Source organism: Choristoneura fumiferana, chromosome 5 (assembly GCF_025370935.1).
Source record: "Choristoneura fumiferana chromosome 5, NRCan_CFum_1, whole genome shotgun sequence".
Classification (NCBI taxonomy): domain Eukaryota; kingdom Metazoa; phylum Arthropoda; class Insecta; order Lepidoptera; family Tortricidae; genus Choristoneura; species Choristoneura fumiferana.
Genome location: NC_133476.1, coordinates 5,393,256 through 5,419,402, shown reverse-complemented (window position 1 = coordinate 5,419,402; position 26,147 = coordinate 5,393,256). Strand labels below are relative to the sequence as shown.

Here is a 26,147-nt window from a genome sequence, read left to right as displayed (position 1 = left end):
CGTTTTTAGATAACATCTAGATTAGACATTAAGGGGCTGTTTCACCATCCATTGTTTAGTGTTAACTGATGGTTAAATGTGATGCCGTTTCCGTCTATTCGAACAAAACAAATAGAGACGGCATCACATTTAACCGTCAGTTAACACTAATCAATGGATGGTGAAACAGCCCCTAAGAGTTTACGATCCTATGAACGAATTGATTAATCTAAACAACATCAATATGCTTATGATATGTTTTTTTTTCTAACTCTTGTGAATTTGACACCAGTTTGTATGGGCGTGTACACGAAATATCGGGTCGGTATTTCCATGTCGGTATTATTCGTGCCGGTAAAGTGTCACCTTTACCTGTTTTTTACATCTCATAAATAGTGATGTCGCACAAACGGTAATCAAATCACCGAAAAGTTCTGTAACGTTTATTGGCAATGGCGAGAAGCGCTCATTTTATTTTATTTTACATAACTAGCGTAACCACCTCATTAGGGTTGTAACGGAGGCCTCCAGCGGAGGCGGAGGCGGATGCGGAGGCGACGAGTTTCGCCTGTGAAAGTGAGTGAAAGTGGATGTGGAAAAATAGTAGTTTAAGTATGCATAAATTGCATAATGATGAATTCAACATAATGGGAATTCAACTTAATGGGAATTCAACATAATGGGACTCAACATAATGGGAATTCAACATAATGGTAATTCAACATAATGGGACTCAACATAATCGGAATTCAACTTTCGGGGAATCCAACTTAATGGGAATCCAACTTAATGGTCCGGAAGGGCTTCATTCAACTCAAAAATCTCTCAAATTTCTAAAAAAACTGCCAAATCTCACTTGTTTTCGGCGTCATCGTGCATGTGACTTACATAAACAATTAATTTGTAGAAAATCACTTTAAAAAATCGCTGTTCAATCAAACATATGTACATTACAATTTCGTACGTCCAAGCAACGAGACAGGTTGATTCCTGTCGTGTGTTATTTAATATCGCCCGCTCCCACCCCGACCGCTTTCCCGGTGCGCGCCGAGATAATGAAATGAGAAATAAATCTCCGTTATAACTCCGCAAAAAAAATTGCAGAGGCGGAGGCGAAGATACGATTTCTTGCGGAACTTCCGCAGTAACGGAGGCGGAGGCGAAGTTCCGTTACAACCCTACACCTCATTCTACATTATTGTACAAACTTGCAAACAGAAGTAACAAAAAGAAAAAAATATTTAAATTAAAAAAATATATATATTGTATACATACGTGAATCAATGAAAGGCCGGATAAGTAGGAGTCAAAAGCTTTATTAGCTGGCATTCACTGTACACACTTTCACAATAGATCAATAACGTTTTGAACATGAGACTGAGTAATTAAACACCCAAACACAAGACAAAGCAAGAAAACGCAATGCGCGGAGCGAGCTCGGTCCCGTGGCGTGGCGACGCGCTAACTGACATTTTGGCGGGCGGTTAATTTGAAAATCGGCCGGGCGCGCGGGTTACGCCAACATAACTCTCAGTCTCCCACAACACGGTATGACATTTTTCATAACCCACATATATGACGCTCACAACGTCCGTATCTAACTCGTTTTGTAAGAAAGAGCAACACTGACTTCATACCATTCAAGTGTAATGAACCCCCCGGATGGGAAGGATTACTTGAGTACCTACCTACGCAAGATTTTTTCCAGACCATACAAGCGGCCTTTATAGTTCTAAGTCACTAAGTACCTACGCAGCATTAGAAAAGGGTAAACAATCTTGAAGAATATTCTTATTGAAAAACGCTTTTAAAAAAATAGTAGAGTCAGCAACAAAAATATACAATACGTTTGAAGTGCCAAGTTATGTATACAGGACTTTATTGTCTGAACATTAAGGTCGTGTATACATATTTTTTGCACCTTTGGCTGTATTCATATCTTTGTTGCTGACTGTACTACCTACTTATAAAACTAAAAGGATGTAACTGACCATAATGTCCTTGCTATAATAATTGTTACATATTTGCTGCGACTTCTTTTTCAAAAAAAAATCTCTATATAGACACCTCCAGATCGCTCCTTCTTTCTGATCCTAAAACAAACGAAGTGTAATTACAGATAAATCACGACTTTCACAACTTTCACGTTTTCGTAATATCGAGTTGAAATTTGAAAATATTTGCAATTTGGTGAAAATTACTGAAATCAGAGTTCCTAAGAATTGTGAATAATTAAACTTTGTGGGTTCAAAGACAAACTTTACAGGCGTCACCGTAACTTTCACGGTTCATGTTTATAAATATTATCGAGGGTCTAAATTCAGGATGCAGGTTGTTAAACCACAAACAAGACGAGTTTAAGTTATCCTGGTAATCCTATAAGTACTATAAATGCTATAATTTGTGGGTCTGTGTGCATGTGTGCGTGAAAGAGATAACTGTATCCCAGGAATAAAGGCTTCTTTTTATCCCTATATTCCCACAGGACCGGAATAAAAAACTAAAATCTGAATCGTTAAGCTCAGAAATACGGGCATTTTTCGTGTAACCACAATTAAATTTTCTAGTACCTATTTCCACGGGAATTCTGAAGAATCCCGGAATTAAATTCACATCCTAGATCTAATGCCAATTATGAGCTCATGTACCTAAATACTACCGCGAAAATTCGGTGAATTTTTAAGCAATTGCCGTTAGCGACGGCAGCATCGGGTGCCATGGTTCCCGAGAGCGGACAGCGACAGTTTTAATCAAAACTCCCTTTGTCGGCTGCCAAGTGGGGTAAACGTACGAAGCATCCCATACATTTCAGTCCGAAATGTATGTGATTGCGTACACTTACCTAATGCGGGCTCCGGCGTCTTACGTCAAAGTCGTAAAATGTCCAGGTGCCCAGGTCGTAGAAAGTCCAGGTAGTACAATGTCAAGATCGTAAAATAACCAGATAGTAGAACGTCAAGGTCGTAAAATAACCAGGTAGTAGAATGTCAAGGTCGTAAAATAACCAAGTAGTAGAATGTCCAGATCGTAACATAACCAGGTAGTTAAATGCCAGGTTGTAAATTGATATTAATAGTACATAGTACGAAATTTTTTAACAATAAAGTAAACCCAACTTTGTATACCGAAATTTATCTAAATCGGAAGGAATAATGGGGAAGTTTTTTTGGATCGGCATGGCAATCATTCAATCAATTGCATGGCTGGCTGTGTGTGCGGTCCAGATTTAAAATTTTATTACTCCTACGCAAATTGGCCGGGTTGACCTACATGTGAAATTGAAAAAAAAATTTTTTTTTAACTCGCATCAACGTGTGGCACATAGTTCGACAGCTCTTTAAAAAAGATAATAAGGTTTCTCAAAAACTTTTTTGATTAAGTGAAGATTTACGGAAATAATCGCTCCCAAAGTAGCAAAAATTGTGAGCCCCCTCTATCTTGTAACCCGTTTGTCCAAAAAATATGCAAAAATATGGAAAAGTAACGCTTAATAAATACATTCAACGAAAATTGGTTTCAACTTGGTTTTTGAGTTATTGCCGAAATACTGCGCTTCTCAACAAAAGAACGTAAGTGCCGTGAAGATACGCTCTTTTTCTGGTAATAGATTTTAAGACTGTAGTAAGTCTTTTAATTGTGTTATAATATAACGCACATAATATTACTTGATTTTTTTTCGTAATGGCTACGGAACCCTATCTTGGGCGTGTCCGACACGCTCTTGGCCGGTTTTTAATACTTAAAAATTCCACGGTTAGGACCGTCCGAGACAGATATTAGTAAAGATTGACATTTTACTACTTTGACATTTCGCGATTTGGACCACCCGAGACTTGGACGTGGCACGACTTAGACGATGTAAGACATGGACCTCTTACGATGTGGACGCAATTTCGACACTGGACATTTTACGACTTTGACGTAAGACGCCGGAGCCCTAATGCGTACGTTTACCCCACATGATTCTACATTGTATGTTACAGCCGCCAACGACACCAAAACATCAGCAAGTCACGCCAAACTTAAAGCCTCGCGTAAAACTCGCGTGATATCATTTAACAGCATTTTTATAACCTCAAAGGTTTTTTATGAAAATATGTAAAAAAATTATGAGGCCCCATTACGATGCGAAAGGAAACCGTGCGAGGTTATATAAGGCACTAAATTATAAAGGTTTATAAAGCTGTCCTATCTCGCTGAACTCTCGCTCGAGTTCAGATTATTAAATACCTAACTATATTTTATTCGCGGCTTCACCCGCATTTTAAATCGAAATTCCAGAAGTTTACAAAAAAACCCGTAGGAATTCCCGAAAATTACATCGTGGTCTTTATTAACGTGGTATTATTAAGTAAAGCGATTGAAGTTCTGGGTTCTTGGGATTTAATATCGGGATAAAAAGTAGCCGAGATAAAGTAGACCAGATAAGTAGTTTGTTATTCCAGAGCTCCAGCTACCTGCGTACAAAATTTCATCCAAATCCGTCCACACGTTTACACATTTATACTACCTTACACAAAGTTTCACATTGATACACTAATATCCTACGATATTAAGCTGATAATATAACTAAAATAGTTACGAGAATGTTTTATTAACGTACTAGCTGTTGCCCGGGACTCCGTCTGAGAAGAATTCTTTGAACGCTATAACGCGGGCCCTAAAAATGTTTCCGGGATAAAAACTATCTCATGTACTTCTCAAGGTCTCAATGGGTTAGGTTAGACTCAAACTCAAGGCTCAGGTTATCTCTATATCCTCCTAACGCCCAAAGTCCTTTATCAGTTATTTGACATTGAACTCTCTCAGAAGTGACATAAAGTGTCATCAATTGTGAATTACTTACATACATACGAACATTGCAAGTTAAATAAAAGCTTTTAAAAAGTAACTGACAGCTCTGTGCCGACAGATATTAGTAAGGATAGCCTCATCTATCTCTAGCCTCTAACCTCTATCCAATGCGACTATTTACATTAGAGCAACAAATTTCCTATCATCACAATTTGGAGAGTATTACCATCAGAATCAGAAAAATAACTGGTCTATCAATTTTTAAATATGTCGCTAAAGTCGGCCTTTCAAGTTGACAGACACGTCTAATGCCAATTATTGTATTATGCCATGCAAACGATTATCAACTTTAGGGTGGTAAACCACATATTTGGCTGATGGTGGTAACAGGTGGCGGAAGAGCCTTTTGCAATATAATTTCCAAGTTTATTCATAATTAATCTAATAAAGATCGGTACAGACACTTCTTCAGCACCAAGTCGCATAAACTTGAAGATTAATAACAGGTACTTAGTTGAGCGTTAATACATAATTATTTGACGTTCCTTCAGCTTATGTATTATCAATACATAACTCTGAAGCTCAGTGTACAGTCGACGAAATAAAATCACGTAGCAGGTTGGAACCTTGTCGTAATCAATTTCGTCATGATTTCTTTAGCAGATATGGAATGTCAATATGACACTAGTAGCACCAAGGTTTCCACCCTGGGACGTGATTTTAATTTCCTTGACTATATGTTTAATACCATAAGATAGTCGAACTAGAACTATTTCTTTCTCAGTGCAACAAAAGTTTTGTTTTTGTAACGTGTTTGAAATCGCGGCGCTTTTCCGTATAACGTCAAATGATATGTTCTTATCGCTGCTTTTGACTGTTCAGTAGCGAAATGTGCTCTTTAGCGCTTATACGAGTACATTATGGCGTCGGAAATGAGCGAAGTTTTGTAGCAAAGCTATAGCGTATGTGTCCAGCGACGTCATAGCGACATTCAACGATTTTTCGCAACCGTATAGACTACATCGCAAATACATTTATGTATAACGTCGTTAACATATGCTGAAGGCTTAATGAAAATGTTCTTTCAATTTCTGGTATACATACTCGATCTTTTATTGCCATTTTGAATTTGAATTAATAAAAAATGCAGTGTGTGTTTTTACGAGTAAATAAATGTCACTCTCGCTCTCTGATAGCAAAGGATCATAGGTTCGCACACGAGCTCGCCCCTCTGCTTAGAGCTTTGAGAACTTTTCCTCTATTTGTGAAATTACATTTGGAAAATTTACCATGAGTTTCTGTGAAGTCAAAAGCAGCTGCGAACTAATTCAATGCTACACTATATATGATAAGAGCGTGACCGGTAAAACTTCTAAAAAGAAAAGAATTATGATGCGAAATTCTATAATTGTAAAGTAAATTAATTACACTATTATGCTGTATTTTTAATAAGGTGTCCAGTCTCCCGAATTGTCTATAATCGCTGAGTCATACTTTCAACTAACTTTTCAGCGTAACTTGGACTTCATTTCTCGAGATAGATCAGCAACGCTAACAGTATGTTTTCCTCGTAATTTCAGCTTCATCCACGCCCTGATTCCAATCCAATAGCAGCATATCTTCTTGCAGGATCCATGCATTATGCCTTGAGAACATCTTCTCAGCGGAAGGTAACAATGCCTTTTTATAAATTTTCGTCATTTTTATTTAGGGCTTCCGTGAACCAGTGAACAAGTGCATAAGGCCAAAATCCTGTTTTGAGAAGCATTTAACATGCACCTTTACTGGGTGTTTTATGCACGGTCCGCACGAGCAATCTGTTATCAGCCGTAGACCAAGTCATAGTCGAGAGTAATTACCTGCCCAAAATGAAGCTTCATCTGAAAATATTATATTGTTCCAATCCCGGTTTTTGTTTTCACTCACTCGCCCATGACAGTCTCTTTTCCGTGTGTTTTTCAGTAAGGAGCAGCGGCTTCTTCATAGTACTTCGAAATTTGAATCCATTTTCCATCAAACGTCTTCGTATTGTATCTATAGATATAGATAAACCATATTTCTTTAACTTTTCTTGCCCAGAACGCAAAGATAATAGTGGATTTTTCATAAATATTTGTAAAATCCGCTTATTCTATGCAGAAGAGGTTGATTTTGTTTGCCCGCGTTCAGGTAAGTCGTCGACGTTTTTTATTTCCGATTATCTTTTCACACACTTGTTCACAAACGCCTTCGACTTATTCATGTACTTAGCGGCCCGATCGCGAGACATTTTGGGTCCTTTCGGATGTAAACAGAGGAACATTGCTTCGTATCGTGTAGCATGCGCGGCACACATTTTGGCGGGAAACTGTCAAGTTTTTTATTTTTATTTTTACAGAGCATTGTACGTAAAAGACCGTGCTATTCAGCCAGTACTTTTTTAATGTGTGCCATTTTAAAAATAAAAATTATACCGGTCACGATCTTGTCATACACACTGTATGTGTGAAGTTACCAATCAGCGTAAGGCCCGCGTGAGATACTGAGATGATGAGGTGCGAAAGATAGTCAGGGATGATGACGATGATGAAAAAATTGCATTACATACAGCGTTGCATTCCAGCGCTGTCTCGTTAGATCACTCCAGGTAATTATTCGTCTCTACTCAGTATGGCATGGTTCATTGATATTCAAATATAATGGGACGTGACATACAACAGAATTATGAAGATGATTTGTGCTATTACGCAAACAATAGATTTCGGTATACAACTATGATTATGTGAAGACTGGAGACGTCTATTACGTGACCGGCATAAATGTGCCCGCAGTCCTTTCGCCACACTCGAAGGGAATACATTATGGCTGCATCCGACCTACGTTTACACATCCGTATTCAATATCTAAGAATATTCTTAACAATTTGTTCATTTCTGCGTACTCTGAAATGTATTGGAGTCTGATTTTATTTTGTATAAGTAGGTATTTTATTTCTGTCTGGGGCAAATTCTGTTATTAGGAAAGGAAGTGCCGAGTTTGTTTAGTCCGACGCCTCCGCAATCCTTTAAGGGCGTCTAATTCTGGTTCATTATTATCGTCTTATCTCCGGCGTGTTTAAGTCGCACTGCTGGGCACAGGCTTTCTCTCAGAATGAGAGGGCTTTGGTTGTAGTTCCCACGCAGGTCAAGTGCGGTAGGAACATTACAATAACTTCACAGGTTATGCGGGTATGCTCAAGATGTTTGTCATCACCGAAAATCTCGCCGGTTTCAAATATATAATTCATTATCAACTAAGCTGCCTATATTTATTCGTCGTACGCGCGTTATCTGATCGAGCCGTCAGACTATATCCAGGAGCGGGCTGTGAGGAGTCGGTGACTGAGTTAGTTTTACGTCAAACACATACAGTTCTTACGGAATAGTTTCATAACCACTTAATTGTACAAGTGAAAATGTTGTCCGATAGAATGGAAAAAAAAACTGTCGCCGATTTCTCAGGGCTAACGGAAACTAGAAACGAATGTCTGCATACTAAAGTCAGATGCCGCAGAATGAGTTGGCAAAACCTTTTCAAACACGGAATCTCATAAATATAACTTAGACGTGGCGCTAGGAGATTATTTGGGCTAAAGGCAATTTCGCTCCACTTCGGACACTAGAAAATGCCAGGGGCATATTTGCTGAAGCGAAAAAGGTTAGGGCAAGGAGGTTAAATGTTTAGCGCACGGTTCAATGGATCCACATGAATTATGCATGTGAGTTACTTTATGTTATGGCTTACTAACTGAACTAGCTATTTTTCGTCTACAGGGGAATGGGGTGACAAGGCTGTTGACATTGTGAACAAATCGGAAACGAGATACATGTATCTACATACAACTTATAATAAAAGAATAATCAAATCACAAATAGGTACTAATCCACAACAAGTTTCGTCAGGTACAATTGAATCGCAACTCTTCTTATTTCCTTAAATCGAAAATACCAAATTAACACAGCAAGCAAGATAGGATAGTTAGGGCAAGGGTGGCCAATAGTTTTCCTAGAGGTCTTTGAGGCGGCGCCAGGCCACTACCTTTAGAAGTAGGTACCTAACCACTAAAATTAATCGCGGCTTTGGTCAGTTGACGGGCAAATTAAAATGCCTTGGCGGGCCATTTAGTGGCCTGCCGGCCTACTGGGTGTAGCCAGGAATGGGGCTAAGATTTGCACTAGCAATGAGTGAACTTGGGCGTAAAGTAGAGGCACTATCGTTCTGCTCCACCCCCTTACCTAAAAATTCAGAGTAAAGATCGCTTCAACTATAGATACCACAGTAAAAATAATGGTACCTACAAAAGTACCAATTTTAGCTTACGTGCGCACTGTTGTAGTAATTGTGCATTTACATTTTAAATTGCAATGCGGTAGCGCGGAAACTAACAAGGTGTACCTACCCGAGACTTATATTTTCCGTGGAACATAGCTGATATTGAAACAGTGTCGACGCGGCACCGTAAGCTTTTCAGCGTAGTAGGTATAATATTTCTCTGTGAGAGATATTTTTCAGTAGGTAACTCAGCCGGCAAGAAATCCTTATAGGATCACCTTGTTGACCGTCCATCCGTCTATCAAGCAAGACCCTTTTCCTTAGAAATGCGTCGAGGTATCGAACTGAAATTAATATCAAATGCTCAGATTGCTCAGATCTGCTACCCTTTTTACGAACGACTACTTAGAGCTATAAATCAACGCAATCAAAAGATACAGTCACTAAAAAGGGTGTTTCGACACAAATTGCCTAGTTGCGATGCAAATAGGGTAGATCAGAGTTGTACCCGAAACTTAGCAGCCCCCTGTACCACAGAAGTTACAAGTGCTACAATTCTACAAAATTGTTACGTTTTACTAAGAGAAACCTAACAATTTTGTAGCATTGTAGCACTTGTAACTTTTGTGGTACAGGGGGCTGGACTTAACCTGTCCTCTCCCAGAGGCACAAATTTGTGCCCGAATTCCTTTGATCCTGTTATCCTGGGAGATGACAGATTAATACATCAAAAAGTTTAGAAAATGTTTAGTTCCTTCTTCATTTGTTATCTACTCTTCGTTGTACGTACATGCAGGGTGACACTCTTTCCCGGCCCGGATAATACCGGGATGGAAATACCGACCCTGTTTTTCGTGTACACGCCCATAGAAGCTCCTGTCAGTTTCTATGGGCGTGTACACAAAAAACTGGGCCGGTATTTCCATGTCGGTGTTATCCGGGCCGGGAAAAAGTGTCACTACATGCAGAGGTTTTCTTGGAAGCTATTGTAAAACGAGCTTTTGCTTCATAATTGTGCTATAGTAGTAAGTATACGTATTTTGTTTAATTGCTGACGTAATTAGAAAACACCTATTCAGTAGATAACGTAATTAGCCAACATTAACCTTTTAGTCAGAGAGCTGGCACCAATTTAAAATTTCAAAGTTGTCTCAAATACATTTTTTATATTTTTTGCAAAATATTTTTGCACGCGCCTGGCAATGTTAAACTCGCCCCGACTAAATCGTTTGGCTTTTTTTTAAATGCTTTAAACATTCAACTAGGTGCAACATATAAAAATTGCATATTACCCCAAACATTATAATTATATTTTTCAAAGTTTAGGGATTGATTTAGCCCCGCTACACACCAGCCAAGTCTACAGTTCTGTGTTGGGGTACAATAGGAGAGGTATGTGACAAGTTTTCAGCTTGCCCCAAGTACCTTCTACCCAAAAATTGGTGCCAGCTCTGCTACTATTTAATATTTGTGGTAATTTTACAACTTTTTCCACAAGCATTGACAGTTTCTACTCATGCCTGCCAGGTAATCGGCTTAATTAATGCTCAAAACTAGTTTTCTTTTATATTAATGCACAATTCATTTTATTTACGACCCGCCCACACATCGGTCTGTTTTCTTCGATTTCGATAACGGAATATTTAAATTTGATTATTACAAAACTAATTCAAGATTGTGTACTAAGTGGGTCCCTTACTAGTACGGTTTTCAAAATAAAGTAGATAGATATAAAAACAAAATGTAACTAACTGCGTATGTAAGTATTATTTATTATACCCACAAGCAATTTATGTTTAAGGTGTTTAAAATTAGTCCAAGTGTTGCCAACTCTTAAAAGTCGAAATTATCGGATTCGTAAGGGAAAAAATGTATTTTTGACTGTCACGGCCTTATTAGAACGTTTGTGCCATTGCTTGACAAATATCTCCGTGCATTAATTGCATTGAAAAACATTTACAGGGGCCCTCAGTCAATGTAACACAAACCCAAACGTCTGCCGAAACATTCTAGACTAGATGAGTATAAAAACACCTTGTGTAATAGGTTTAAACCTATGCCACAACGATACCGCATCATACTAGGGATAGCGGATACACTTCCACTGAAAGAACGTAAATTTTGCTTGTAATTATTTATTTTATTTTGTTTCGAAAAAACAAGTTTCTTGCAACGCATTCTTCTAGGCATCTAATTTATTTATTTGTCGCTGTTTATCTCACTGCCTATATTTATTTCAGACGTGTATTATTATATGTACGATACAATACGGTATTTGACAACTCCTGATTTTGTCATATCTTAATATTATTATGAAAATATAGATATACAGATAGTGTTTAGCGATGAGAAAATTTAAATCGGTTGAAAATTGTATTTATAGTGATTTTTTGAAAAATCTATATACCTGTCTTTTTCTCAAACGCTTTTCTCTATGCGGCAAGTATGGCGGTACTGGCGCCAGTATGTCTTTCTCTGTCTAATCTTGAATTTCAAACCTTTATAACTTTGTTATTTGTGAAGGTAGCTTAAAAATTGTTTTTCTATTCGATAACAGGCATTGTGTAATGTTCATTTATAAAACATATACAAAATAGTCAAATACCATATTATGTATTTGTAGATGTACGATTTTTGTTGCGTTTTAATTTTCTGATCTACTTTTGATGCACCTGCACCTGCTGTAAACTAGTCCTTCCTTCTTTCTGTAAATAAGGTTGCCTGGAAGAGATCGCTCTAAAGCGATAAGGCCGCCTATTGCTTACCTTTTAATTTTCTCTGTGTACCTGTTTTCTGTATTGCTTACTTAATTTCTGGTGTACAATAAAGAGTCATTGTATTGTATTGTATTGTATTGGAAACATAGCAACTGCTTACTGTTACTTAATTAGTAAAAATATTTTCCAATAAAAGGAAACGTTAGTTGTTTAAATTTTTTACAAAGCAATAAAATATCAAGTACCTAGTGTAATATTATGATTTATGATACAAATTAATAAAGTGTAATATTATGATTTATGATACAAATCAATAATTATTCCGCCATGTGTTTCAAACAAAAAGTTTTAAAATGTACAACCTATCAAAGAAGAAGTTCAAAAATAATTATAGGGACTTATTCTACTTCTGCAAGGTTCTACCTGTGCACGATCAGGTGAAGTACGCCATTCTGGTGGAAAATTTATTTAATGATAGAATCGTAAAAATGGAATTCCGTAATGACAAAAATACGCGTCAAAGTCAGAAGAAGTTTCTCAGCACTCCGCGTTACCAGAACTTGTATGCGGCCCAGCGTCTCCGTTACAAGGTTCCTTTCCTTTTTAATGAGTTGCCACTGGAGATTAAGTCTATTCTAAATGAGAAAAATATCAAACGGAACTTAACCAATATTTTGTGAACAGGTTGGATCCATTATTAAAAGGAGATGCTTCGTTATATTAATTATTAATTAACAAATTAAATTTAGTGAAGCTCGGTGATAGTCAAACACTACTGTGTACTATGAGTTGTTTATTTAACTCCCACACCCGGCGGCCTGAGCGCCGATGCGCATCGCGCGGCCGGTCGGAGGTAGCTTGCACGTCGCCGTGCTTATTCTACCTACTTAATGTACTTAAATAAAATAATATATATATATATATATATATATATATATATATATATATCACTATCGTTGTTGTGTGTTTGTGGAGTCGCAGTGCAAGTTAAAACTTGTGTTAGTTTGAATGTACTGTCTTTGTTGTATGTATAGCATTCTTGTGTTTACAAATAAAGTTTTTTTACTTTTTTTTAAATCTTTTTTCCTGCAAACCATTTTCCTCATTGTTTGTCACGAAGTAAGTTGTCATCCACGGAAATAAACACATTTCTCTATAATTACTTTACCTATCAATTGGTCATCGCAGCAGTTTTTAAAACTGTACTCCCTTCCAATGACTCATTATTATGCTCTGTAATCATGAGTTTCACACCTCTGTGTGATAATAATACTATATCAGAAGATTGCTTATATTCTGATAGTAATCTTGATGTGTTGAGTTATGGACAATAATCATTTAAGTTAAACAAACAAATTCAGTACTTTGTAGTAAGCATTTGGTGATAAAAACGGTCATCATAGTCTGAAAAACTAAACACAATACAATTTAGGACAATTCAAGGCCAATGTGATATGGGCTGTTACGGAACCAGTAAGCTGCATCTTTGGGATCATCTGTGCTTATCATCAAGTTAAATCGGCCATTGTCATTTTATTGTGCACCTGTCTAATTACCATACCACTTTTTTCGCGCATTAGCGACACGGTAATTAGACTTGAGTGAACAGGTAGATCCGTATCTACCTGTTCACTCAAGTCTAATGCGACACACATTTGCATGAAAAAAAAGGGGTATGGTAATTAGACAGGTGCATGAAAAATGAGACTGACTGAAAGAGACTTTAATTGAAAAGAAAGAAAAGGGCGAAAATTCGAGCGTTTTGACCGCGCGGTCAAACGTCATTAGTTTCCCACGTTTATTATAGCTCAACAGAAAGACAAGTCACAAGAATTTTAATCATGCTAAATTCAGCATCGGTATTGTCTTAAATTTTCATAAAAAACAACCCTGGGCATTACCTCTTTTAATAACACATCTGCGATGACACTAATGACAAAAAAAAAACTGCAAAAACTGCTGGATATTCGCGTCTAAACTTCTTTAAATAGAGGAAAACGGAAACAGAGACAAACTGACTGACAAACAAATCAGCATGAAGTCCGATTGAATTCCTGTTCTGTTTAAAAAAACATGCAAAATAACACAATGACATCTAATCTTCATTAAAGGAAATTTTCATATTGCATACCACAAACCTTACCATCAACAAGCAAAATAGCAAAATAAATATTGCTTGTGTTATGCATAAAAAAAGAAAGGATTCAATTACAAAAATATTTATGGATGGATCAATGGCCTCACAAGCACGGGATTGTGAGAAATATCCAGTTATATACCTGTTTTTTGGAGTTTACGGCACAAATTACATTTAAAATTTACCATGAGCTCATGAAAAAATTGTGCAGATATAGTTCCTGTGAAATAGTTTTTTAAACCAGAGCTTAGATTGTGATTATGAAATAAAACCTGACAAAGATGAAGATGAAATTGAATAGGTATGACATGATATGATACATCAATCCCCAAGTTAAGGACAGGTCCTCTTTTTTACTGAGCAAGTCCCATTATTTTAAAAATGTTTTTTTTAATAATATCCTCGACAGTGAGAATTCATTATTCTGTATTCAAACATTTGGTTACATTTAGAAGGAAAGACTAATAATTAATATTTTATTAGGTTGGCATGGTTTAAGAGGAAAAATAAACACTAGGTATGCCATATCAAGAGTAATTTAAGCTGGTTCCAATTAGCAAATTAACAAGCATTAGTTACAAAACTCCATGGTAGGTCCACAATTGCATATTTCAGTGCAGTGTTCCATGAATAATTTGACAATTAAATATTGCTGGTAACTATATCAACGTAATGTTTTATTTTTATGAATTATAAGGCATGAGAGCCAATTATATTAGGGCTAAAAAGGTTATAAATATCACAGGCAGAATGTTGTGAATATTATGGTGTTTCAGGAGATACTTACACAACCATTCCATAGGCTCCTTCGCCGATGTACTGCAGGTTCACGTATCGAGGCCCCACTTCGAACACCTGGCCCCGCACGATCTCCGCATTGGGATTGGTACTAGTCGCGCTTGCAGCCTCAGCCATCGCTAATCACTCAGTAAGCGGGAACTCAAACTGTTTACTTAAAGTACCTCACACGCACAGTACTGCTTACTTCAGCCTCTTTTAAATCAGGCCACGCACCAATTAAGTCTCAGGGTTTTATTTTACATCAAACACTTAATAATTTACCAAAACAAACTGCCGTATCCGACCTACATCATCCACTATGCAACGGAACCAAACCAAACCATACAGCATACACTTGTACTTGTCACAGTCACTCGCTTATCATTCTGGTTTGCAAGACTTCATGGACACTCCCGCACGTACCGTTACCGTTCCACAAATGAGTACACGCGTAAGAGCATCTCTTTCGCACTTAGGCTAATTGTAATTTATCGTTTCCTTTCATTCGCGCGTGATGTGCAGCACTTGGCGTGCTTCATAATACCGGTTTTTTATTGTTACAAAAACAATGAGCTAGTTGCTTTAGAATTTTTAAAGAATTTATTATGAAAATAAATGAAATACCCTAAAAACGTTACAATAATAAAACATTTTTAAAATATATTTTTTTTACAACTGTGTTGCCACTAGAAAATGATTTTGACAGGTTTAAGGTATCTTTTAATTAATTTTTAAGTCCTGTCAGAACATAGGATAGACCTATTTACTTCCTCTGAGTGTCAGAAAGAAAAAACGGTGTGAGGGCTTAACTAAAATTTATATGGCGTCTATAAAATATAAATCTTAATCATACAACAAGAATACTATTACTATCAAAAGGTATTTATTATCTTAACCTTTTCTTTTATATGATAAAACTCCTTAGTATTCAATGCAGTTTGTTTACGATACGAGAAAACGCCTTTGTTTTGACGTTTGTTTGACATACGTGTATCAATGCAAAGATTCGCTTAAAAATTGTTTTATTTTATTTATTTAATGTCAAAGCACAAAAATAGAATAACCCGCATTTACTTATTTTCTAAATCATACTTTAATTTCATCTAAAGTTTCTAGCTGAGGAGCAATGAAGTATATATAGAACTTACAAATAGTGACCTCGTCGCATCGCATAGGACTGTCGTGCAATTTGTTTAGGTATGTCGGTTTGGTCAGGAAGTACCAGTCGTTTCGGTCAGTCTAATAGCTGGTGTCCAAAACTAAGTAAGGTATGATGTTTCCCTTAATGTATTTGTATCGCACACTAAACCTCTTTTGCATTGTGCGCAGTGTTTACTTGCAGACTCGCACTATTACACGATTTCTCACGCATTATTATGCAGTCTCTTGCGTGGCTCTATATTGTGAAGTTGTGTCGCAAAGTAGCCGTTTATTTTAATTATTTGAGCACTAAATGAAACCAAGTGACTAGTCTGTTTCAATTTGGTTATTGGTATCATTTATAAAACTCAAGTGTGAGACTAATTTTAATTACAAATACTTACAAAAGTTTTAGTTCTCTTAATAATCACAATCAGTTTGATTTAATTTATTTTTATTTTTTCCTAGTGAGATTGATGTCAGATTTACAAAGCCTTTAAATTTGGTTTTGTGGTTCTCGGAAGCTGCAACTGAATACCTGTTCCTCTCTAATAAAGAGTGAGTTAACCATTTGTAAAGGTCGGGCGAAGGCTTGCCTTGCTCTTTTAGTATTCCTCCTCACTTGTTCTCCTGTCCTGGTGTAAATGTTGCCATCGTAGAAATGTCCCTCTTTCATAAATACTCGTTAACCTTTTCATATTTTTAAGCATATTATTTGTAATTTTGTGGTGCTTTGTTCTAACAATTTTTCTGCTTTAAAGCTAACATGTTGGTTGTTGCTTAAGTTATTATTTATGTTTTTGTTAAATTTTATTTGATAAAATGTTTTAGGTATGCAAGATAAAATTTTAAACTAACAAATAAGGTCATCATTGGTAAATTGGGTAGTGATTAATGCTTGTTAATTTATGCCGTCCCATAGACGTTAATAGGTTAAAATATGGTCTAATCATTGGTTGTGTTTGAAAACATTCAGTTCATTCGGGATTTTGATTGGAATGTTTATCCAATGTTGGGCCAAAATATGTAGAATAGAATAGAATATAAAATTATTAGTAATTGAATTCTGTCCTAAAGCTAATAGCTGACATTTTGAGAAGCTGACATTATGCAAAAGACGTGTTGACATTCTGAAAAGCAGACATTTTGCGAAAAAAATTAGGAAAACAGACATTTCAGGCCTGAGCCAAATCTATACTGGCTTTATGTTAATCCGTATCTTGTATTTACACACAAAATATTTATTTATTAATTATACATAGGTACTTCTATACTAAATACCTTCTCATAATTATGAATGTAAAAAATACTCTTATTGCACCAGTCTGTTTGCTTTCTCTTCATGACAAAACCACTGAATCATTCCTAATAAATAACATGTTACTAGAAGATAGTCAACAAATAGAGGTGAGCGTCTTTTATTTTAATTGAATATTGACACCACATTCAATTCTAGGCCATTCCATTTTAAAATATGTGACTATTCATTCAATCAAAGTTCAATTTTAACACCTTTTTTATTTTGGATTGTGTTACTATCCAACTAAAGCAGTACTTATATGTATGGCTGCTGCTTTAAATCCAGCAAAAAATAGAAAGTTCCAAAGTGATTGCATTAAACAAATTATATGCAGACAAAGTTGTAAACATCTGCTAATTATCATTAATTACTCCAGTTAATATTTTATAAATTGATCTTCGTTTTATATTCCATTTATTAATTTATTTATTACATAACATTCAGCTTTGAGACTTTCTAATAACATTGTAATTTTTTCTGAATTTTTGACCTAGCCAAACCAAAATTACTGGTATGGATCTATGTGTGTATAATTAATTATTTTGTCAATTTTTAGAGCAATAATCCATATAATATAAACCAGCTGTCTATGTAAATGACTTAAAATGACTGACTAACTGGTATACTATACTTAGACCTGGGCGGGCGCGCGAATTAAGTGGATGGAACACTTAGCTCGCGCGTGCATTAGGTAAATTCCAGGGTAGGCAGTGCAGTGGCTTACGCTGCCTACCCTGGGGGGCTACTACGAAAATCAAAGTTCGTATCGTACCATCCCTCTCACTCTCGTATTAAATAATCTAAGCGTCAGCGGGATGGGAAGATACGAAGTTCGAATTTTGCTCTTCGTAGTATAAAGGCCTGGTGGGGGCGAGGGGTTGGCCGCACGGTGGTGTTGCGCAAATTAGCACTGCCTACACTAGAATTGACCCAATGCATGCCTATGGAGATAGGAATGGGTCAATTCAATTTCATGGCAGGATAATGCTGTTGAGCATCCTGTTGCTAGCAACTGTCTACACTAACATATTTACTGCATGCTGCTGGATAGGAAGCTCTTTAGCTTAAGAAAGTTTAGACTTGCCAGACAAATGGTGCAAATTGTATTACGAGGGTCACACTGAAAGTTTCGGGAATAGATAAAAATATGCAGTTAAATTGGATAAAAGTATTTTTATTGTTTCTCAAAGTATTCGCCTTTATATTTGATGCGCGTTTAAACTAGTCTTTAAAGCGCTAACGCTGAAGTAGGGGTCGATAAAATGGCCATTTTAAAGGCCTCCACTGCTTCTTCCGGCGTCTGAAACCGCTGACCACGCAACTTATCCTTGATTTTGGGGAATGTGAAAAAGTCGTTGGGGCTTAAGTCGGGGCTGTATGGAGGATGGTCAAGGAGTTCGACGTTTTCACCGTTCAGATACTCAGTTGTTTTCCGAGAGGTGTGAGAGCTGGCATTGTCGTGGTGAAAGATGATGCGGCGATTAGGGTTATTTTTTCGGAGTTCATCAAAGATACTCGGCAAACAAATAGTTGTGTACCAATCGGTATGACCGTTCTACGATCTTGAAGAGGAATAGTACCTACATGACCCGATTTGGAGACAAACGTGGCCAAGATCTTCTTGGCCGTGCTGCGAGAGCGAATAACTTTTGTCGGCTTGAGCTCATCTTCGTAGACCCATACTCGAGACTGATTTTTAGATTCAGGCTCATAAGTATGCATATATCCACGACTCGTCCGTCACCCGATACAACACTAAAAACTGCATTTGAGACTCCTCCGTTGAATTTATTCAAAGTTTTGCGGCACCAATTCACACGAGTCGCTTATTGTTCGTCAGATAATATTAATGAGCGATCCAGCGGGAAAACAACTTTCGCACGCCCAATTCTTCCCGTAAAATAATTTGTATCTGACTCATTCCAATACCCAAGCACTCTTGAATTTCCCGGTATGTCACATGCCGGTCTTTTATCATTTGACGCACAGCATCGATGTTTTCTTGAGTGACGGCCGATTTTGGTCGACCTTCACGCAGATCGTCCGTGAGTGATACACGGTCGCGTTTAAAATCTGCATACCACCTGTATATTGTAGTCTTTGAAGGTGCTTCATTACTAAAAGCAGCAATCATCCGGTCTCCACATTGTTTTTGTGTTAATCCACTTTTAAAGTCGTAATAAATCATAGCTCTTAAGTTTTCACGGGGCAATTCCATTTTCATCAGCGACTCGACGACTTCAAAAAACAATTGAAACCGAACCATTACTTTTTTTTCGATGTGGCCAGTGTGTTAGGATACTGAAACTTAAGAGATTATAAAAAGGTATAATATGTGCCAAAATTAAGTTTTTAAGTTTTGGATTCCCGAAACTTACAGTGCAGCCCTCGTACACTACGAGGTCGTAACGGGACCAAGTTTGAAGTAGTCAATCGAGCGCAGCAATGTATGATACTTGTACGATTTTTCTTGTAGGTCTAAATTAGGCTTTAGATGCTGAGGGTGAAAGCTTAATGAACTACAACTTGGTACACCCATTACTTGTGGACTGTAGTCAGGGATTAGCGTAGTATAAGATTGCAGTTTATTGATATGGTCTCCTTCATAAACTAACATCTGAATTAATCAATGTTCAAGCTGTTTGTAAATAAGCAACTAAATTAAGTGCCCCAATATGCTACATTTAATGTGCTGTAACTACAATCGTCTTACCTTATGTGGCAGAGGTTAGTGCTTCACATTTCATTAAATACTTCACTTGTTAAGAAAACAATGATATCATATTCAATATGCTTGCCTAAACCATACATCATTATAATTCTAACTTACTGAGATCATGTTCAGGTTTTATCAATTAATTTGAAGGTTATAAGTGAACTTCTATTCTAACCATACTTCTTGTGTATGTTTATTTTATATTGGTCGTCACATCAAGGTCCAATACGTAGTGTTCTTGCAAATCGTGAATGGCATATGAACACATGTGGTTACAGTTAACACGGACTTTATTAAAGTTCAGGAATTTATAAAGTAAACATTCTATTACCATACGGGTACGTATATAATATGAAGATAAGATTTAGTTTCATATAACTATGTAGGTATGGCCTATGTATGGGTGACCATTACCAATAACATTGAGAAACTTTTCTTATTGGCACTAAACTGTTCGCAAAAATGGAAAGCTAGCCAAATTTCCATGTGTAGCTCAGATGGCGGTGCCAGATTTTTTTCGGCCAAAGCCAGATATTTAAACCGTTTGAGTAAAAAGAGCGGGATTCGTTCATCAAAAGCGGCAAATAGTAAAGCGCGCAGGACATTTAGTTTTGGGCTAAAAATAGAGACATCCCGCCAAAGTAAGATGTCTGGCAACACTGACCTCCGATCAAATAAAATGTAAAGACAAAAAAACTACGCCTATCTTTGCATACGTCTCGTTGAAGGCGTGTGCTAATAAATAAGTATCTAGGTATACACACTCCTTGGGTCTTTGACTGTTTGTTGGCCTTTTAGGGAGGCTCAGAGTCACGCAACGAGCTATGGAGAGAGCTATGCTTGGAGTTTCTTTGCGCGATAGAATCCGGAATACGGAAATTCGTCGAAAAACTAAAGTCACCGACTTAGCTGGGAAAACAATACCACTCCTTGCAGTCGGGTAAAAAGTTGAAGAATAGATAACCGTTGGGGAAGAAAAGTCCTCAAGTGGCGACCACGAACTCAGACGAAGCGTTGGCAGGCCTCCTACCAGTTGGACTGACGACATCTTGAGCGTTGCGGGAAACCGGTGGATGCAAGTGGCGAGTTGTCGATCATTGTGGCGTTCTAAGGGGGAGGCCTTTGTTCAGCAGTGGACGTCTTCCGGCTGATGATGATGATGATGATATACACACGACGACGCGTAGTTATCCGCCATGACCATGTTCGCAGAATTCTGTCTTCACTTGTTATTCGGTTTAAGGCGTACAGTTATAAGTCGGAGCAGTGCACCACTATAATACGTAGGTTACGATATCACTTCGGTGGCGCAGAATGAGGTCCCAAGCATCTTTTATTCGGATCAATAATCATCCATCTAATACAATACCTATTTGTTCCATTAAGATTATCTATTCATTATATCTTTTGTATCTAATATTTTTACTAAAATTTTTGCTTGGGTATACATATTTTAAAACCTTCGAAGCGGCGCGTTAATCCTAAAATCCTAATTCTTACGTCGACAGCACGAAGTTACTCTGTAGACTGGACTATTGACATCCTTTCCTTTCTTATAAAATGTTCCATAAGTATAACATAATACCTACCCTAAGTAAGTTTCAGCCAAATTTTTAGGGTTTTGTAAGTTTAGATTCTTCTCACTTTGCACTACTTCATTCACCCATGCACTAATTGTTTTGCTGTACATATTATATTATGTATAAGTATAAGGTTGTTTAAAAACTAATAATCAACAACAGTGACTGACAACTTTGCAAAGACAATCCATCGTTTATATAATAATATAAATACTTAATAATTAAATTCATTTATTCAAGTAACATGACTCATTTTGTTTAACAATTTATTAGTTAGTAGAAAATTACAATAAATTAATTAGAAATAAATTTATAAACTGATTTAGAACACAAAAGAAACAAGTAAATATCAGATAATATAAGTAGATAGAAATAATGAAATGAACTAAGTAATTATACTATAACTATACCTTTGTCTGTACTCCTTACCAAACATGCATGTTTTCGAAAAATAGTTGGTACTGTGTTTAGAACGTTATCTATTATAATGTAGGTACATCTTTTTAAGTTCTGACTTCATATAACAGGCTTAGTACTTCAGAATGAACACAGAGTTCAGTTTTGTGATATAGAAATTATTTTAACATTCTTGTTTTATTGAACAATTTGTAGGACATTGAGACATTCAATCTTACACCCTAACTGAAGCCTAACTGATGTGTACTTGACAAAGTACAAACTAGGACTTCTGAAGATAGAGAATATTACAACACTAATTTACCTACATGAAATTAAGAAACTTTGATATTATGTACTTAAATTAACTTACAACTTAATAGATGGGATAAGTGAGGCACGAGGAGAGGGTTAAAGTTGACCAAGACTATCAACAAGTTTGACCTCCCTGCACCTCACTTCACCCACGCGCTCGGTTAAGGAGGGCACAGTATCTATAGACTAGTATAGACTTGTGAAAAGTAACGAGCAATGTAACACAGTGTAACAAATTCTCATTATCCGGACGCCTTGCGCGCAGCGGAATGTTCTCCTACATGTCATGCGTACGTTACGATGTTACATTATTTGTTACCTGTTACGCCTATCGTTGCCACCGATAATTGGATAGTTTCCTGGGTAAACCAAATGTTATTCTATTTAGTCTGTTGATAACGTAAAAAAAATGGATACATATTTTCATCCTTTGTCAATCAAACATAAAATAAGTAAAATGACAAAGATAAGACGCATCAAAATTTGTAAGTGAGGATTCGTGACGTGACGCTGTGTGACACTTTTTAGCATGGCGTGTACTTCAAGGCCCCACCCCCAAACTTTGAAGAGCTCCTCTTTATATTCCCGCGGAACTGTAACTGGCTATACCTATCATCATCATTATTTGTTAAAATTGACAAAAGAAAATACGGTTCCAATATTTTCTAATAATCAAACTGACGGACTAATTAGGTGTTTGTTAGGAAACCAGCCCATTGTCCGCGCTTAAAGGTGAGGGTTTTGAGAATTTGTACATCAGCATCGCCTTAACTTTTATTTTCTTTGTAGCATAAGTGTGTGATGTCGGGGGAGGCGCCGATACAGTCGGACGATGGGTTCCACACGCCGGCTTACCTGTCATGGCGGAAGCTTCAGCTGAGTCGCGCCAAACTTAAGGCTTCTAGTAAAACATCGGCTCTGCTTTCGGGATTCGCTATGGTAAGTAAAAAAATAAAGATCAACCCATTTCATTCATAAATAGTTTGAACCCAACCACAGATTACCCCGGGAGTAATCTGTGAACCCAACCCACTCCTGGATTTGTCAATAGGCCGTATAGGCCGCGGCCTAGGGGCGGGAGCGTCCTAGGGGCGGCTGATTTCAGAGGACGAGAAAATTATTATTTTAGAAAGGTACCATCAGCCAAATATGTAAGTGGTCTATAGATTTTTAATCAAGTTCCTATCAAATTAATATGTCGCTAAAGTCGAACTTTCAAGTTGACAGAGACGTCTTTTGGCATTATTGCTTTATGACATGCAAACGATCAACTTTATGGTGGTAGAAACAATATAAATCCGGCACTGACCCAGCCACAGTCAGTTACATGTCATTGCGGACTAAAGCTACTTTCAGCCGCATAATGAACCGCTCGCGAGCCGCCTGTGGCCGTATTCGTGACCGTACCCTAAGAACTATGACATAAGCACGTACAGACTGCACCGTACCACTATCTTGAATGCAATTAAATTAAATTATAAAGTATAATTAATAATGAGAAAAGATGTCGTGAGAACCGTGCCCAAAGCAATTGTATTCGATTCTAAACTCGCTGAAACAATAGAATCGTAATCAGCCACAAGACAATTGATAACCAAAACTGTGATAACAGGCGCTAGGGCATTGTTTTGTACTCTTGATTGCGTGTATGTTCCATAAACGTTTTTGTTCACAGGTAGCTATGGTTGAAGTGCAGCTTAACCCTCCAGATAACACCAAAGTACCTACATCGATGCTCGTCGCCTTCACGGTATGCACGACTCTACTCGTCGCCGTCCACATGTTAGCGCTAATGATCAGCACCTGCATCCTTCCCAACATAGAAGCGGTCGGCAACCTCCACAGCATAGCTCTAGTCCATGAATCCCCACACGAAAGACTCCACTGGTACATCGAAATAGCTTGGGCCTTCTCGACCCTCCTAGGATTAATACTGTTCCTAGTTGAAATAGCAATCCTTTGCTGGGTTAAGTTCTACGATCTAAGCGAGACAGCGGCGTGGTCTGCTTGCGTTGTACTCATACCCGTTATGATTGTGTTCCTAGCGTTCGCAATACATTTTTACATGTCCCTAGCCACGCATAAATACGAAGTCACTGCCACAGGCATTAAAGAGCTAGAACTGCTCAAAGAACAAATTGAAATGGGTGACCACGACGCCAGGATGAACAATCTCACTTTACTTGACCAAGGACGAGTGGTCTAAATTTATACTACTTAATCCTATTTTCCATATCCGTTTTTGGGATGTTGTTTATTACCTTTTTGACCCGTATTTATGTTAACGGTTAATATATAGACTAAGTACTTATTGATATTTGAGAAATCGTACTTAAATAAGTGCCAATTGACTTGCAATAATTTTGGTATCGGTGAATGTTGGGCTAGAAAGATCGTGAGCATTTACCGTAACAAAATAGAAATAAATGAGTTATTTCACAAGTTAAAGCTCACTTTATGGCTTCTGAAGTGAGTATACAATTTATGTATTAGCCATACATATAGTAAATAAATAGTAAGTATTTTCTTAAAGAAACATGTATACCTGGGTTTGTGTTCCCGGAACGCTATTACTTGGCAATCATCAGATCAACGGTGAATGGACATTCGCTAGAAAAGCGCGACCCATCTTAGGCCACAATCTTCGTTTACCGTCAAGCGTGATTGCGGCAAACGCAAGCCTAAAGCACAAAAGTTAATTTAACTCCGTCGGAAATATTTGTGATCCCCTGGTCTTTTTTTGTCAAATTTGTTTATGGCTATCAATCTATGTCTGAAACTGTATTATATTTTCCTTGCATTACTAAGCTTTATCTTGCTGACTCTCGACTTTATTTGACGTCTAAATAATCAAGTGCACAGACATTTCCGACCGATTTTAATTGTGAGAATTTTCATCATACGGAAACATTTTCAAGGTCTGAAAATAAGAAAATAAAGCGATCGCTGTAATTTAAATGCAATTTACTAATTAGGTAATTCGACTGTTGACTTTAAAGTTGAAAGAAGTCCAAGAAAATGTTTGAAATGTATTTCAGGGGCTGTTGCATGACATACGAATCTCCCAATCATGTTAATTTTACAATTTACGTTTAGTTTTGTTTACGATATCGTATTTTGATATAGGTACCTTAATATACTGTAATTCTGACCAGTGCAAAAAACATATAGACTACCTTAGTATACAAGTAGCAATGACTAATTTATCTAAGTACATAAAAAGTGTGCCTCTTACTTTGTCCATTGCTTTGACACATTATAAAAACAGTAATATTTAAAAATCTCAAATCAGTGCAATGGAATGAGAACAAAATCACGTAAGATAGCAATAAATACTTAGAAGTTTTTTTTTTAATAAATTTCATGTTTTAAAATTTACAGGGTTAAGTAGGGTGATGGTAGGTACCAATCATGGACAAGAACTTAAGAAACGGGCCCTACTTTTTAACTAATAGAACTAATGTTCAGATATCGGATGATCATAACTAGTAAATTTCATGAATGGTGAGCTGTGATGTGAGGCATTGAATCCTTGTTGTCCATACTGGGTACTACTTGTGCTTAACATGTCCATGATTGGTGCCGTCACCCCATACTACTTTTGTTATAGGTAGTTTAATGTTTATATATTTTATGTGTTCAATATTGTTCATAAAAAAGCATTATTTAGTTACAAAGAGCGCTAAAAATGATTACACACGTATCTATACCGGAATAATGCCGATAATTCTACGTCCACGCACATTCCGTAATCCGTCAACCGTATTTCCATGGAATAAAGAAAGACCACTGTAGAGCATGATGAAACTAGTTTTTGTACCAAAACTTACTAACGGGCCAGTTAATAAACAATGACAGTTAATAACCAGAAGAGGAGAGGTTATTTACTGTACAGATCTTAATTGACCACATTTGGGCTACAGTTATGACTTGTGTACTATGAAGTCCAGACAGTGCAAAAATTTTTTGAGGAGGCCTTTTACTAAGAAGTTCGAAATTCGTG

At 37.1% G+C, this 26,147-nt stretch overlaps 2 protein-coding genes across 5 annotated transcripts in view; one reads left to right on the top strand and one right to left on the bottom strand.

The window, feature by feature from the left end:
* rl (Mitogen-activated protein kinase rl) overlaps positions 1-15,150 on the bottom strand; it is a 67,463-nt gene extending 52,313 nt beyond the window's left edge. Inside the window, exon 1 of the mRNA XM_074087578.1 lies at positions 14,705-15,150. Within this exon, the coding sequence (XP_073943679.1) occupies positions 14,705-14,832 (128 nt within the window). The 5' untranslated portion in view covers positions 14,833-15,150. The remainder of the gene's footprint in view (positions 1-14,704) is intronic.
* Positions 15,151-15,664: 514 nt separating this feature from the next.
* Orai (calcium release-activated calcium channel protein orai) lies at positions 15,665-25,495 on the top strand. Of its 4 annotated transcripts, none has more exons than XM_074087576.1 (4): positions 15,665-15,894; positions 16,306-16,395; positions 22,934-23,083; positions 23,820-25,495. In XM_074087576.1, the coding sequence occupies exons 3-4, from the start codon at positions 22,946-22,948 to the stop codon at positions 24,348-24,350; spliced, it is 669 nt and encodes a 222-aa protein (XP_073943677.1). In that variant the 5' UTR covers positions 15,665-15,894; positions 16,306-16,395; positions 22,934-22,945; the 3' UTR covers positions 24,351-25,495. The 4 variants fall into 4 exon arrangements, with proteins under 4 accessions (XP_073943677.1, XP_073943676.1, XP_073943678.1 ...); XM_074087575.1 differs by having other exon boundaries at positions 15,665-15,965; XM_074087577.1 differs by lacking the exon at positions 16,306-16,395.
* Positions 25,496-26,147: the final 652 nt, after the last annotated feature.

Bases quoted from the DNA above. Each gene is read 5' to 3' on its own strand.
- Orai (XM_074087574.1), top strand. From the start codon at position 15,897: ATGTCGGTTTGGTCAGGAAGTACCAGTCGTTTCGGTCAGTCTAATAGC. The intron at 15,966-22,933 runs GTATGATGTTTC...TTTTCTTTGTAG, and splicing joins GGTGTCCAAAACTAAGTAAG to CATAAGTGTGTGATGTCGGG. The intron at 23,084-23,819 runs GTAAGTAAAAAA...TTTTGTTCACAG, and splicing joins TGCTTTCGGGATTCGCTATG to GTAGCTATGGTTGAAGTGCA.